The sequence below is a fragment of the Dromiciops gliroides genome, chromosome 3, assembly GCF_019393635.1.
Source record: "Dromiciops gliroides isolate mDroGli1 chromosome 3, mDroGli1.pri, whole genome shotgun sequence".
Taxonomy (NCBI): Eukaryota; Metazoa; Chordata; class Mammalia; order Microbiotheria; family Microbiotheriidae; genus Dromiciops; species Dromiciops gliroides.
Genome location: NC_057863.1, coordinates 86,971,258 through 86,988,178, shown reverse-complemented (window position 1 = coordinate 86,988,178; position 16,921 = coordinate 86,971,258). Strand labels below are relative to the sequence as shown.

The window sequence follows — 16,921 nt, the reverse complement described above, 5'->3', positions numbered from 1 at the left end:
GGAGCTCTGTGAACTGAGAGGAAAAGTTAGACCTGGTCATAAGGAGCTAAGCTGTGTTAATAGGCCCAGGAAGCCACGCTAGAAACTTGCCCTGAAGACATGCATAAAGCATGAAGATACCATGAGAAGTAAAAGGACATTAGGGTCTTGCACTGCCACAAGTGCAATTTGCCTTAGCCACCTGCGTTCTATCAGGGTACTCTAAATGTATTCCTACTTTCCTCATCAATGATGTATTTAGTTGTGAGAAAGACTGTCCTGTGGTAATAGGGAGAATGATTTTTTTAAACTATATTTTACTACTGTTCTTGTAATGACATCTCAGGAAATGCCCTTGCTTGGAACTAGTTGTAGATACTGGCTAACTATTAAAGAGAAATGTAACAGTGAGAGTTTGTGATTTATAGTTTTAAGAGTTTGTCCCCTAGAGTACCCTTAAACCTCAAGGTGTTACTCCCAGGGGGTTCCAACCTACTGACTTCATTTTACAAAACCATCAGAAATTAAAATACCTAGCCCTCCCCTTTTTCTGAAATCAGATAGTAACAAGCCAAGTAAAGCTACCAGAATACAATGAAGAGTACTGCCTGAATAGAGAATAAGTTGAACGCAACAATAATGAAGAGTATTAACAAGGAACCGGCCCCTATCTATCGACAGCATAATACAGCTGAAAGTCTGCTGAAGTCAAAGACCATGTTGCTACCTCTATGTCCTTACTTATTTATATATTCTATGGTTTATTTATATTTCTGAATGATTTTACATACATATTTGTATATTATAGATATATATCCATATATTTTATACAAATATACATAAAGTTACATTTATATTTATGTATTCTACAGGGTACATTCTACAGCTATTTAAAATGGAATCTTTCTTTGACTTCCTGAATTTTGTTGGTATTATATAGAAATGCTGATGATTTATATGTGGATTTATTTTTAATATAAATGTATATTACATATAAAGACACACACATATACACACTATTGAATTTATAAATAGTTTCAATAGTTTCAAGTTTTAACTGACTCTCTAGGGACTTTACAACTTTGTTTTACCTGTGCTCTTATTGGAAAGAATTCTAGTTTATCGTCATTGCATATAATGATGACTCTTGGTTGTAGATATTTTTCATATTAAGGAAAGATCTATTTATTCCTGCTTTGTAGTATTTTTTTTTAAAATAGAAATGAATATTTTGGTTAGAAAGGTTTTTTTTTGCTCTATTGATGTAATCATCTGATTTTTGTTGTTCTTGTTGATTGTGTTTACAGTTTTCCTAATTTGAAACAACCCTGAATTCCTGGTATAAATCCAACACAGTCAAAGTTTATGATCTTTTTGGTGTGTTAGTCTACCCCCTTGCTAACATTTTATTTAAAATGTTCATGCCAATATTTATCAGGGATCTTGGTCTATAGTTTTCTCTATGTTTTACATCTTCCGGTTTTAGATATCCAAATGAAATCTGTATTATAGAAAGGATTTGGTAGGAATTGCTTTTCCCTTTTTTTGGCTGCAAATAGTTTGTGTAATATTTGAAATTTTTTTTTAATATTTGAAAGAATTCATTTGTTAATCTTGTGCCTTCCTCTCTCCCCCACTGAGAGTTTGTTCATGTGTTATTCAATTTCTTTTACTAATATTTGGTTATTTAAATTCTCTATTTCTTGTGATAATTTCGGCATTTTTAATTTTTGGAAATATTCATCCATCTAACTGAATTAGTTTTGTTGGCACATAGCTGGGTAAGATAATGAACAAATTTCCTTTATTCTTCATTTGCTGTGAATTTTTTTTCATTTTTTATACTAATCAGCTGGTTTTCCTCTTTAATTATACTACCCAATGATTTGTCTATTATATTAGTTTTAATTATTTAAAAAATAAACTAGTTTCATTTATTAAACTTTCTAGATTTATTTTGATAATTGGGTACAAAAACAAAAGTGAGCAGAAAATATTTATATAAGATCTTTAAATTTCTCACTAGCTATGAAATTATAGAAAATTTTATAAATTTAAGTTTAATCTCTGGAAGACCTTTCAAGTTGAAAATAATTTAACTATGCTGGTACTTAAAGCCACTTCAAAATAAAATAGCTAATAAAATAAAATGCTCACTAGTTCTTTTACTCTGTAAAATCTATTGGCCATTAATGTAAAATTCATTATTGCAAAGCTGGATATTGTGTCCAACAGTGTCTTGGAGTCAGCATTATATTTATTCATTTTGTTTAGAAAAGGGAAAGAATCTTTAAAGTAAAATTTCTTGGATGATAGAATCAAGTGTCATCTTCAACCTTTTCCAGAAGAGAAACAAACAAAAAAATCTCATTCTTCTTTAAATCAAGATACCCAGTAAGAGCAAACTATAGGAAAAAGCTATTTTTAGTGGCCTAAATTAAGTCTTAAAGTTAGATATTGACAGAAGTTTGAAAATATGTACAGAAAGACAATATTATTAAGTAAAATGATGTGCAATTTTTGTCATTTGACTTGGATCTGCCTGGATTTGCTCAAGTTGTGAAATCCTACCAAAATTACAAGCTTTTAAAAATTATTAAAATGTGATTATACATTAGTTTCATCAAATACTTATTTCCTTTATGCCATTTTCTGCACCTAAATACTGTATGCTGAAATATTTTTAAATGTTCAAAATTACCACATAAAATCACATTTCCTAAAGTTACTATTTGCTCTCTTTTTAGTATGTTTTTTCCTCCTTTTGTGTAATATTTCATTTCACTTTTTAGTTCATGTAGATCCTTAAGTTAAAGAATGAGTTAGTAAGTACATGATACTTTCAAGTCCTAAACCATTTATTCCTAAACTCTTTCTGACCTGTGTAAGTTTGTCTAGCTCCCCAAGCCAAGCCCCAAACATTTTGTCCAGATCCTGATCTTCTTTGTCACTGTCTTCTTCAGCACCATGGTCAAGTTCTTCATCTGATAACTGCTCCATCTGAAATACAAGAAATTCACCATAGTACTTTAATGACAATAAATACCAAATTTCTAACAAGTCTATTCTTAAAAATCACCTACATTCAGTACGTAAGTTTTAAGTATATTGTTGATTTTCTTGTCAAATGGAATCAAACAAAACAGACAAGTGAGAAATAAGCTATTTGCTATGTTAGCCCAAGAATTGTAAACGACAGAGTCAATAATCAACTATTTTAAAAAAATGGGGCAATGGGGGTTAAGTGACTTGCACAAGGTTACACAGCTAGTAAGTGTCAAGTGTCTGAGGCCAGATTTGAACTCAGGTCCTCCTGAATCCAGGGTTGGTGCTTTATCCACTGTGCCACCTAGCTGCCCCCAATAATCCACTATTGTTCCCAGAGCTTTCCTACCAATCAGTAGATCACATTTTATTATGTGGTAGGAAAAAATGCTAGAATGGGAGTCAAAAGAACTCTTTAAATAATGTGTGACCTTCACTAAGTGACTAGATCTGTTTCTGATATTTTTAATCTCTCTCTGGCTTTAACATTCTGATTTCTTTCTAGATAAACCTCTCCTGCATCCATCTCCAAAACAGGAAAAAAATAGCTTCAGAACATCTCAAACAGACATCATTATTTTATTTAACCCGTTAGACTCCAAAGCAGCTATAGAGATACAGATGCATAAGCAATTATGAAGGCAGGGCCAATACAGCCTAATGCTTTGTTTCAATGACCATTTGCTAAATTTCAAAAATATCCTAGTTTTTCTTTCTTCTTCTACTTTACTCCATCCTCACCTTTTACCCTTTAAAAAACCTTCCATATAATCTCATGTCACAACAGCCCCCTACCTGACTCCCCATTCTCCACGAAAGGGAAAAGCAACAAAATTTTAAAATCTTTGAACACACACACATGTATTTTTTTGGGGGGGAAGGGCAATGAGGGTTAAGTGACTTGCCCAGGGTCACACAACTAGTAAGTGTCAGATGTCTGAGGCTGGATCTGAACTCAGGTCCTCCTGAATATAGGGTTGGTGCTTTATCCACTGTGCCACCTAGTTGCCCCCACACATACGTAATTGTTACAACTTTGTTAAAAATACTTTGATAAAAGGAATTTCTTCCTAAAAAAGTGCATACCTAAAAAATGAACAAGTTAATTCAGTTAATAATTCTGTTTATTTAGAGAATAGGAAAAGGAAATGGTATAACTAAAGAACTTATTCAGACATTCTGCTGTGGTTGCAATATAAAATTATTTTGAATCATTGCTAATGTCTTTCACAGTAATATCACCCAAACTAATCCTTGTTTAATAATGCTGAAATCTAAGCGCTTTTCAACTACCTCCATTTCACAATACATTTTAAGACTTGGATTTATCATAGTACACCCAATGGAAACAGGGTCAGACTGATGTCTGACAAAGCCTAGTATTCCGAAATGACCTGATAAAATATCAAATTGGAAGGTCATTGATGGAGAGGAGAGGTTAAAGAAAGACCTCATGAAATAATATCTATGACTGATAAAGCAACAAAGAAAGAAAAAATAATAATGGCAACCTGGCTGCCATGAAGTAGACTTGGATGAGCTCCCTTATTGTTACTAAAATGTAAAAGCATAATAATTCCTAGGAGTAGGGAATGTTAAAAAAAAAAGTTTTATTTACTTATTGGAGGAGCAATGTCATAAGATGGATAGGGGGATCTCAATGCCAGTCTATGAAGGTGGGCAAGTTGAGCCTGAGTGGTGGGAACAGCCCAGTTTACTGCAATATTTAAGCTTTTACAATGTACTGGTGTGTCCTGATACATTAGTCAGAGAAGCATGATCATGCCTTGCTTCACTGAGAAAATAACAATTTCTATTCCTCAAGAAGAAGAACCTGTATCAGAACTGAGAGATCTTGGGGAAAAAAAGAGAGAAACTTTGTGATTCGCATAAAGTAAACCATTTAGAGAAATATTCTATTGGCTAACAAACTAAGTAAAGAGCAACACTTAAAAACTTTAGGCACAAACTTGAGAACACAATTTCTAGAAAGGAAGCACCATCCTACATTTTAATCACAAAATTAAAATAGTCATTAAGCGTGATTACCACAAAGTCCTTCATTGATGCTTCATAATAGCATGAGCTTTGTTAGGTTTTGCTGAAATGCTTTGTACACAAAAAAACCCCAGGGACAAATTGACTATTTCCTAGTGAATAATATTTTTGGCTATACTAGCTCTTCAGGACCAACTGCATCAGTGGAGGTTGGTCGCAAAAGGATAAATCGTTTGATCCTTGAAATACTCGAGTAAATTATGATTGGGTTTGCCTCATTTTAAGAAAAGTATATAAGAATATGAACTTATCACATGGATAAATTAGGGAATAATTACTTACTTTACAAAAAGACACACTGCAAGTTTCCTTTAAAGTGTTTTCCTCCCCAGAATCTAAGGTAAGACCATTTACCCAAATGGAATTTGCACAATTTTTTAGGGCACATTTCAACTGTATTCCATCAAAGTCTGTATATTGAACTGATGCAAATTTAATAATATTGGACTTTGAAATTTGCTAAAATACAATTTAGTACAAAGGAGATATATTTTGTATCTCATCAAAACAAAGGTAGATACCAAAACCGTAATAAGTTAAAAAGTGGAAAAACCTGACATTGTTATGTCAAGGGTCTGGTGTAATCTTTCTTTCAGGTAGTTATTAATACTGGTATTAAGGAAAGAGTTTGAAAATAGAATTATTTGTTAATATACGTGTATATAGTAATATATAATTACTATTAAATGACAATATTGCTAAAATGTCTAACTCTGAGTCTAAGGAATCTGGCTGAACATAAATGCAAAATTATCATTCAATTCATAGTCAATGAACCTCATTCACCATACATATGGCTACAAATTTCTATACATTGATTCTGCTCAAATGAAACTGGATAATGCCAGGAATACAAACTGTCACATGCTCTAAACACAGAATACTCACCAAGTTTCCTCAGTAACTACATACTGTATTATGTATGTATATAATACATATACACATATTATGCATGTGTATGTATATGTAAATGTAGTTATCTCATTAGGAAAATTCCTGCCTAAGGGTGAACAAGAACTTCAGACTGCCCACCCCTCATTTAAGAAAAACACTATATAATTAGCTCAGTATTTCCAAGCCTGTTATGCAACATTTCTAGAAGTATGGATGGATCTTATAAAGCTATTTTAAATTTTAATTTAGAAATAAATATGCATGATATAGAATTCTAATGGATTCTCACAAAAAGAAGACAGGTGTTAAAATGAGCACCAGATATGGCATCTTGCTATCTAATGAAACCTTTTAAAATGTCTGACCAGGCACTAGAAAGATGTGAAACTTGTCACAAAGATGGAAATTTGGCTAACATTCCTGATTTTAAACAGTCTTTCAATAAACTCTTTCAATTAATATATATCAAGTGCTTTTTGTATACAAGATGGAGGATGCAAAGAACTATATATATATATATATATATATATATATAATATATATATATATTATACACACACACACACATATGTAAAACAAATAGTCATTTTATTGGAATATAGGGTATGTTAAGGCAGTATTGGGAGATAAAGTAGACTGGGCCCAAATTATTTCTTGAAAGTTAGAAGAGTTTGGCATTGTACTTTTTTTTTTAAAGGAAGAAAATAACATAATCAGACCTAAGCTTTAGGAAAGAAAATTTGGTAGCAATGTGTTTGGATGCATTGGTGGGGTGGAGGGGGAGGGTATTAGGCAGTAACAGAAGGAAAGAAAAAGTAATGACAGGGAGACCATTCAGGAGGGTATTGCAAAAAAGTTTAGGCAAGAAGTAATTAAGATCTGAAGCTAATCACTGGCAAGAAAGAAGAGAAGAGGATAAATGTAAGATGCTGATCTGTAAAGTTTCCTGAGATTCTATGACTGGATAAGCAGGGGCAGGACCAAAATCAGAAACAATAATGAGATAGGATGAGATCTAGATGGGGAGAAAGATAAAGAAAATAGTGTGTCTAATGAAAAGAACACTGAGGTCAAGGGACATGGAGTTTCCCTGAAGTTCTGTCATCAAATCAGCTATGTAACCTTGAGTCAATCATTTTAACTTTCTGGGTTGTAGGATCATAGATCTAGAGGTGGAATTCAGAAATCATCTAAGCCTAACTCATTTTATCAATGATTTAAAGACCAGAGGCTATACAGACAACAAGAGTAAGGGCTGGGAATGGAATCCAGGTCTTCTATTTCAGAGTAAGTGAAGTGGTCTTTCCTCTGTACCACTCTTCCTCAGTTTTAGTTTAATAGGTTCATATGACATCCTGTTACCATGATCTTATAAACTAAGTGGAACTATCCAGAAAACAGTTGGAAATGTTTGTTTTCAAATAATGGTTCCAGAGACCCAACTGTGAAACATCTCTTTTCTCTCTGCAGATAAAAGGAGGTGTACTAGGGCAGAAGGTTGTATATATTATCAGAAAGTCACTCTATTAAACATTTTTCTTTAATTAGTTTTCTTTGTTACAAAGGAAGGTAAAGTTTTGTTTTGGAACCAGAGGGGAAAGATTTTGCTTGACAAATTTGTGAACTGGTTCAACACCAAAATATTGACTTGATAAGTCATGAATACAGAGTCAATCCAAGGGAGTGCATGTATGAGCCCTACAGAAAATCAACACTTTTTCTACAGCTCAGGTTATAAACGAGAACAAGTGTTATACACTGAAATTTTCATAAATTAGACCTCCAACTAGCAGAGTTCACTTGTACTAAGATGTACTATTTCTCAGATTTTTTTACTTTATTTTTACCAGTAAATCAAAAGAGAATTAAGTTTATTTCAAACAGCAATTAAGACACAGACTAAAGCATGCTGCCCTGAGAGATTGTGACTTACCCCTATCACAAAACTACTAAGGGTCAGAGGTAAAATCTACACTCACACTTTCCTGACTCCAAGAAATAGGTATATTCTTTAAGAAGAGAATTCTAAAACCAAAAGAGGGTAAATGAAATTTTTTAAAAGAGTAAAAAAAAAAATCCTGAAACTATTCTACTACTTTGTTCTACTAAATATTCTATTAAGAATAATGTAGTTGGGGGCAGCTAGGTGGTACAGTGGTTAGAGCACCAGCCCTGGATTCAGGAGTACCTGAGTTCAAATCTGGCTTCAGACACTTAACACTTACTAGCTGTGTGACCCTGGGCAGGTCACTTAACCCCACAATTGCCTCACCAAAAAAAAAAAAAAAAGAATAATGTAGTTGAAGAAATGGAAACAAAAGGTCAGAGGTGTCTCTGTAACTTTCTGAATGACAAGCAGTGAGCTGATATAAATGAATGGTCCTTCATTCTACTCATTCTCCAATTTCAAGGAAACAGTTTGCCATTTCAACTCTACACTGCCCTCTGCTCTTCAATCTCTTTTCTGATTACCCTAGCATCACTCTTTTGTCAAAATTTAGCCCTGGATTACTCCCACCATCCTCTCTCTTCGCTCTTATTCCAAAGCTGTATAAATGACAAATTCAGGTTATCCAACCTCACCTCGGAACTTATGGTACCTTTTACTTCTTCCAAATTGATTCTCAACTTGCCCCACCCTATCCCCCCTCAGGTGCTATTTCAAACCTTCTCTTGACCACCCTCTTCTAGATGTTCTTTCCATTCTGGGGTTTTAGTGATATTCAATTCCCCTGGTTTGCCTACTTGTCTAACCTATCCTTAGTCTCCCTTGTTGATTCATAATCCACATCACATTCCCTAATGGTGAGTGTTCCACAAGGTTTTGTCTTGAGCTCTTGTCTCCTTTTAAACTCTCTCTAGGCAACTTCAGCAGCTCCCAACTCCTCTGTTTAGCAATTAAAGCCCTATGTAAGCTAATGCCTTTGCATGGGCTATCTTCTATGCCTGAAATGCACTCCCCTGCATTGCCCTACTGATCTTTACCTCAGAGTAGTGTCTTCTTCATTTTAAGATGCAACTCAAATCCGACTGCCTTCCCTGCCACCAAAAAAAGAAAAAAAAGAAAAAGAAGAGCACCTCAAGCATCTTCATGAAGCCTTTCCTTAACTCCAACGGCTAGTGCCCTCCATCTTAAACTGCCTCACTGTAATTAACTACTTTGTACAGGTACATATTTATCAACTTTAGATTTATGCCAGATATATTTTTCTATGTACCTGCTGTCTCCCCTATTAGGATGTAAATTCATTGAGACTGTAGAGAGCAATTCATTCTTCATACTTAGATCCCCAGTACCTAGCACAGTGCCTAGGAGATACAAAGCACTTAATACTTGTTGACTATTATCTTCTTTTAAGGCTCAGCTTGAATGATTTATCCTTCCTCTCCACTCTCAATTCACAGGATAAGATCATAGGTTTAGGTTGGTTATTTACCAGGGGTTCTTAACCTAGTGCTTATGGACCTCCCCCCACAAAAAAAGGGGCCCATGAATAGATTTCAGGGGATCTGTGAACCTGTATGGGGAAAAAATTATGTCTTTTATTTTCACTAACCTTTACAGTCCTATATGTTTTATGCATTTAAAAACACTATTCTGAGGCATCGATAGGCTACAGCAGACTGCCAAAAGGTCTATTACAAACAAAAATGCTTAAGAATCTCTGAATTCTAGTTCAAGTCCCTCATCTTACATATGAGAGAATTGAGGTCCAGAGATTTAATAATTTGCTCAAAGTTACATAAGCTGGGAAGTCTCTCTGTCTCCCTCCCTTTCCCCTCATATTACATTGCATATATTTAAATGTATACATACCATATACGTTTAATATGCATAGTAGACTGAGGGCTCCTGAAGAACAGCAACTATTTCATTTTTGTCACTTAGCTCCATTACCTAGCACAGTACCTTGAATATATTAGCCACTTGTTTGTTGAATTTTTGAATTAAGTAATATGACATAAGTTTGGAAAAACATTGGTGCAAGACCATGAAAGACCTTAAATACATCTTAGTAGTATGTATTTAATCCTACAAGCAATTTTTCTATAATGGGGTCAGGCCTGTGCCTTAGGAAGAGAACTCTGTATCAATATATTAATGGCCTTTTCTATATTTTGTCTATCAAAGATAGAAAAATCTATTTGGAAAAGTCAATGGAAAGAACCTTTCGAAATTTATGGCCTGGTTATTCAGATTACTTAGGCTAGTCTAAGAATAACCAAAAGTAACTCTAATGCTAATTCTCTACCTTTATGAGAAGGTTTAACAAATTTTCAATTTCCTCTTTCTTCTGAATCCTTGTAGTTTCCATGCTTTTTTCTTTTTTTTTTTTTTTGCGGGGCAATGGGGGTTAAGTGACTTGCCCAGGGTCACACAGCTAGTAAGTGTCAAGTGTCTGAGGCCGGATTTGAACTCAGGTTCTCCTGAATCCAGGGCTGGTGCTCTATCCACTGTGCCACATAGCTGCCCCCCCCATGCTTTTTTAAAACAAACTAAATAAGAATAATCTGGATGTTTAAATATTCTGAAGTGCAATTCTCCTGTGAATTATTAATATTTACATCACTAGCCCCTAAGTGTACTGCAAACCAAGACATACTATAAAAAGAAACAACATTACAGGCTTTTGTTCCACCTAACCCCTGCCTACCAGGCTACCCTTCTTTATGTTAATTCAAAAACAGAATTTTAAAAAATAGTTTCAGTAGCTTTACAGAGCATTTCAATCAACAACATTATTAACATGATCTTTGTGTGGAACAATGTAGTATTATGAGAAGACTACAGAATAAATGGAAATGATGGAGTGACCAAGACACTATTTGACATTTTACAAACAAAATTTTTGCTAGCTTTCTTTTCCTTTTGAGTTTCTGACACAATTTCAGTGTTGTATGAAAAATGGCTTTGATAAGACAATATACTATTTAGCAACTTATCCATAGTTTGCTGCTTTTCCAAATAGACTGGGAAACTATAAATCAGTTTCTGGTAATAAACTCTGCTATGAAACAGTATGCCTTGTTCTCCACAGGCTGATTCTGATTTTTCCTAAACCTTACTCCCTTCTAAACTGAAATCACTTTCTATTTACTCCGAAAACAAAATTAGCAGCCTACAAAAAGTTTTTTACACAACCTCTTAGATCAGAAAATCTGACATTGTAATGAATTTTAATTTGTTAGTTCTTTAACGATCCCACCCAACCCATCCAAAAACATCAGTTGCAAGAACTACAAATCAATGCCTTCTCCCTAAAATATAGAATACCTTTTGTTCTGATTTCTTTCTTACTCAATAATTAAACCACTATTTGCTTTTTGGCTTCAGAACCTGAATTTCCCCAGTATCATGAATGTCTAGTAATGGTGACTAATGGTACACAAAGACAGCAATCCAAAAATCAATGGGTAAGGGGAAGAGGGTTAACAAAATTTCACAAGCAACTGAAAGTGATCTTCATTTTTAAAATGAAGTATGAATTTAATTAAATTCCTCTAGTAATAAGTTCTTTCTTACTCTCTAAATGTGCTCTGGTAAAATATAACATCCTGCCAACAAGCTATTTCATGCATGTTAGATTAAGAACCTGGGGGAAGGGAAATTATTAGTTTTCAATTAATCTCTACTTTGGTACATTGTGGCAGCCTATGTTCTAAGGAAGTCAACAGATTTCAAAATACACAACAATTCTTAGGGAAGCAGCACTCTCAATATTATTAGACTTATGACAAAATTTATTTGAATTTGGTTGGCTATGAATCAGCCCAACTGTCCGAACTCAATTCCTGCCTGAATTAATCTTTAGATGATATCATTTCAGTTATTTAATCAGAACCTTATGCTTAGTTTTGAGAGCATAAGCTTTCAGAACAAAGTTCAATGGTTCTGGAATCAGAGGATCTGGGTTCAAATCCTCCCTCTGATGACTACTATCTGGGTGACCTTAAGCAAGTAATTCAAATTCAAACTCCCTGTACTTAACTTTTCTTGGCTATAAAATGAGTGGGTTGGGCCAGAGGACTTCTGAGTTCCCATTCTAAATTTTACAATCTATGATCTCAGTCTAGCTCTGAAATGTAAGAAATAAAATGCAGGAGCAGCTAGGTGGTACAGTGGATAAAGCACTGGCCTTGGATTCAGGAGTACCTGAGTTCAAATCCAGCCTCAGACACTTGACACTTACTAGCTGTGTGACCCTGGGCAAGTCACTTAACCCCCATAGCCCTACAAAAAACAAACAAAAACAAAAACAAAAGAAATAAAATGCAAAGCAAACATGTATATATGTGTGTGTGTATGTATACGCACACACATATGTATAGTATTTAAAATGTTTTTATTTACTTATGGCCTTAATAACCATAAGACACCTTACTCAAAACCAATAAATGAAAGATTAGCCAAGAAGATAAGAAGTGGTAACAGAAGTGTAACTCGCAAATTTGCAGAATATTCTTCCCAATTATGGATGCTGGGTATTTTTGTCCTTGCATTTGATCTATCTGATGGCAATTTTATTGAGGTTTGGCTTTCCCTGGTGTTGTTTTAGCTTAGGATCTCCAGTCACACTTGAACTAGTGAACAAAATGTAATAGAAGTTCAAATGTATCTCTAAATATATCTAACTTGACTGGTTTTACCGTAATGGAGACAAATCAGGTTTAGGGTAGCATTTTGCCATTATCTAAAGGGGGGGGGGGAAGCACAACCAAGAAAGTAAAGAAGGCAAGGCACTTAACCTCTTTTGGTCTCAGTTTTCTCAACTGTAAAATGAGGCGTGTTGGACTAGATCCTGCTCAGATCTAAATCTAGGATCCTATGATCTTTTTAAAGTCCCCAAATTTGTAGTTACTGTAGGATTTTCTTAGATAATATGAAAAGGAACCAAAGAATGTATTGCCTAGTGTGCTAACTACTATGGGAAGTATTAGTTCTTGCTCATGAATTTATAATATAATTTGAGAGCTAGGTTATAGACCTGAAAGAATTATACAAATTTTAAATCAGCATAAAATCAAATGCTGTGTGATAGAAACCATAAATCAACATTTTCTTCTAGTAAAATTCATTTATTAGCATAGTCTCTATTTGTTGTTCTTTTCCTTTTCAAAAAGACTGACCCAACTCCTTTTCTTAGTATACATATCCTAAATAATAAATTTTGCATGACCCCTGTATACATAGCTTTCATTGCTAAGATGCTACAGCCACTTATACAAAGTATAGGTTTCTATTGTACTTTGGGTTGTCCAAAATTTTGATCTTTCAAAAATTGTAGTATTCTAGGAATTGCAGTCATATTGCAACACTTGAAGAAATTTTTTTATACCGGACCTATGATTTTCACTGATATAGGGAACTCTCAATGAGGAAAACCTTCCTGCCAATATGGGCGAATATCCTGTCTCTCTTTAATTTACAATTTTAAAGAGTTGCCAAAGTTACTGAGAGGTTAAGTGATTTGCCTAGATTCACATTACCAGTATGTGTCAGAAGCAGCACCTGAACCCAAATCTTCTTGACTCTGAGGTCTGCTCAATTCACACTGCTGCTCAACTAAAAAAAAAATAGCAGTTTTTAATGACTGGTTTTTGTTAAAGGAAGAGCTTTAAATTGTTGAAGAATTATGCAATTTACCAAATATATTATAGCCTGACCTCTTCCCACTGTGATTCAATTCTGGGCCTAGCTTATTGTCCATATGAGATTTCTGTCTAAGATACATATACTGGGGGCAGCTAGATGGCACAGTGGTTAAAGCACCGGCCCTGGAGTCAGGAGTACCTGAGTTCAAATCCGGCCTCAGACACTTAACACTTACTAGCTGTGCGACCCTGGGCAAGTCACTTAACCCCCATTGCCCCGCAAAAAAACAAAAAACAAAAAACAAAAAAAAAACAAAACAAGATACATATACTGATGGACCAGCTCAATGGACTATTGTGGTAAAATTAAATCTGGCTGATTTATTTGGGAGGGGCCACACCTGGCCGGCCCTGAAGGTACATATGCTACTGAGATCAGAAGGAGAAATCTCTCCCCATAGGCAGTTTTTGAAAGACCTCCCCTTTTGGGGGAGGAAAATTGGACATTTGCTGAGGGGAGTCTGAGTCTCTTCCAGAGCTCGCTCTCTTTTTCCTTCTTCCTCCCTTCCGGTGGCAAGAGCAGAAGGAGGAGGAGCAGCAGCAGCAGCAGCAGCAGCAGCGGAGTCATTCAAACATGGTTGTAAGTAGTGCTTTCCATTGAAGCTACAAGTTCCAGGTGGTAAGGTACTCTGCTCTTTTGAATAGACTTAGGTTAGAGCTAGGAGGATTATCCTTATTTCTTTTCCCCTATTTCCTTGTCTTTGATTTTATTAATTTCACCTTTGCTGTTTACTTTATTCTCCCTAATAAAACATCTGTGGAACAGAGGCTGTAAGGCTCCTTTCTTATTGGCCTGGGAGAAATATCTAAAAAGGCAGTTTCTGAGGGGAGGAAGCTTTAAACCTAGAGCTCCCTCATTATCTCCGGGACCCCCAATATTTAGGCGAGCCACCAAATTAACTCTTCATATATTAAATTTGGCCCCCACACTATCAATTCAAATGTATTGCATAGTCTGGACTATAACAATATCAATACAAAAGTTCCCTATTCCATGCCATATTTACCTAAATAGTTTAAAATATTTTACAAGGAAAAGGAAGGAAACTGTAAGAGTAAATATGGAATATTACATGGTCCACTAAAACAGCTTAATACTATTTTTACATAATATTAATTTTTAAAAATGTAGTTAAAACCAAAGATGAGCAAAATAGGACCAGTCATGAAGAGGATTTGTAAATTATATACTCTAAATAACATAAAGGCAATTCACATATCCAAGTCCCAATGTTTGAGCACTATATTATTAGGTTGGCCCTAAAATGGCAGTATACTCTAAAACAATTCTGCTAATATGGTAAAGAAAACTAAAAATTTCATCATATTATTTGCCAATAATCAACTTTTTTTACGTAAATTGTTTAAACATAACCAATGTTATGGCTTACTTCAAAAGACTTAAACAAGGGCAGGTAGGTGGCGCAGTGGATAGAGCACTGGCTCTGGATTCAGGAGGACCTGAGTTCAAATCCAGCCTCAGACACGCAACACTTACTAGCTGTGTGACCCTGGGCAAGTCATTTAACCCCAATTGCCTCACCAAAAAACAAACAAACAAAACAAAACAAAACAAGACAGATTGCCTTTTTTTTTTTTTAAGATCACCAAGGTTCAGAATCACTGTCTAATATTCTCCTCTCTTAATCTAACAACTTTATTTCACTTAGGAATGAAATCTCCAAGTATAAGACTTTTACAATGTAAATAGTTTGTGTGTTTGTGTGTGTGTGAAGACTTGTCTAATAAACTGATGCAGAAAAAGTTATACAGTAACAATTCTACATTATACTATAAGTTAACAACCACACTGCAAATAAAAACAATACTGATCATTTACCACACACCTGAGCAATCTAAACACTTGACAGATTGCCAGGAAGCTAATAAGAGCTGCTACTACCTGATACTTTCCCCCCCATATTCCAAATTCCAGAGATGACTAAAACTAGTCGAGTTATTTTCAGGAAAACTTTTAATTGTGCCTTATATTCTTGCTCAGGAATATAACCTACAATCTATTTTATAAGCAGTTTTAACAAAAACTTATTAAGTTCAAAGAACACATAAGATGTCAAATAATAACAACAATAATTCACTGAGGGAGAAAAAGCCATATTCTACAATAGAAAGTAACCTTTTAAAAAATGTGTGTATGTGTTTATGTGCATATGTAATACATACATATGTATGTATTATTTAAAATCTTTAACATCATTGTCCTTTCGACAACATAGCATTTTTTTAAAAAGGTACTTAAAACTTATACTGCTATACTTGGTCACAAGAAAAATGAAAATTTATGTTTAACATTTACTGTCCAAGAAACCTTTAAAATTTATTATCTGTACCAGGTTAAGCAAAACAAACAAACAAAAAGCGTGATTTTTCTGTAGTAAAGAAAACATGAACTTCCCTTCAAGAAAATATAGGTTTCTGGGAAGACTTATACAACAACAAAGTAAAATGAGCAGAACCAGGAGAATACTTTATGCAATAACAGCAATATTTTACAATGATCAACTATGAATGACTTAGCTATTCTCAGCAATATAATAATCCAAAACAATTTTGAAGGACTCTGATGAGAAAGAACTGATGCCATATGAATGTAGAACAAAGCATACTTTTAAATCTTGTTTTTTTTGGTCTGTATTTTCTTTTTCTGTAACAAACAATTATTTTATTTTTTCCAGCTACATGTAAATGTAGTTTTCAATATTCATTTTCATAAGATTTAGAGTTCCAAATTTTTCTCTCTCCCTCCCTTTCCTACCCCTTCCACAAGACAGCAACCAATTTGACATAGCTTATATATGTACAATCCACAAGTACTCTTTTTTTTTGTTTTTAGTCTGTGTTCAATCAATATCAGTTCTTTCTTTGGGAGTGGATAGCCCTTTAGGATTGTCTTGGATCATTGCATTGCTGAGAATAGTCTAGTCATTCACAATTGCTCATCGAACAACACTGTTGTCACTGTGCACAATGTCCTCCCGGTTCTGCTCACTTCACTATACATCAGTTCATGAGTCTTTCCAGATTTTTCTGAAATCATCCTGCTTGTCATTTCTTATAGCACAATAATATTCCATTACAATCACATACCACAGCTTCTTCAGTCATTCCCCAATTGATGGATATTCCTTTGATTTCCAATTCTTAGTCACCACAAAGAATTGCTATAAATATTTTTCGTACAATTTCCCTTTTCTCTCTCACAATTACTATTGCTAACTGTTTCCCTCCATCCTATTCCCTTCCCCATGATATTTATTATCTATCTTCTTTC

General features: G+C 34.4%; 1 protein-coding gene across 3 annotated transcripts in view; it reads right to left on the bottom strand.

Moving 5' to 3' along the window:
- RAPH1 (Ras association (RalGDS/AF-6) and pleckstrin homology domains 1) overlaps positions 1-16,921 on the bottom strand; it is a 130,328-nt gene that overhangs the window by 81,516 nt on the left and 31,891 nt on the right. For all 3 annotated transcript variants that reach the window (XM_043991592.1, XM_043991593.1, XM_043991594.1), the window contains exon 2: positions 2,860-2,979. In XM_043991592.1, the coding sequence (XP_043847527.1) occupies positions 2,860-2,979 (120 nt within the window). The remainder of the gene's footprint in view (positions 1-2,859; positions 2,980-16,921) is intronic.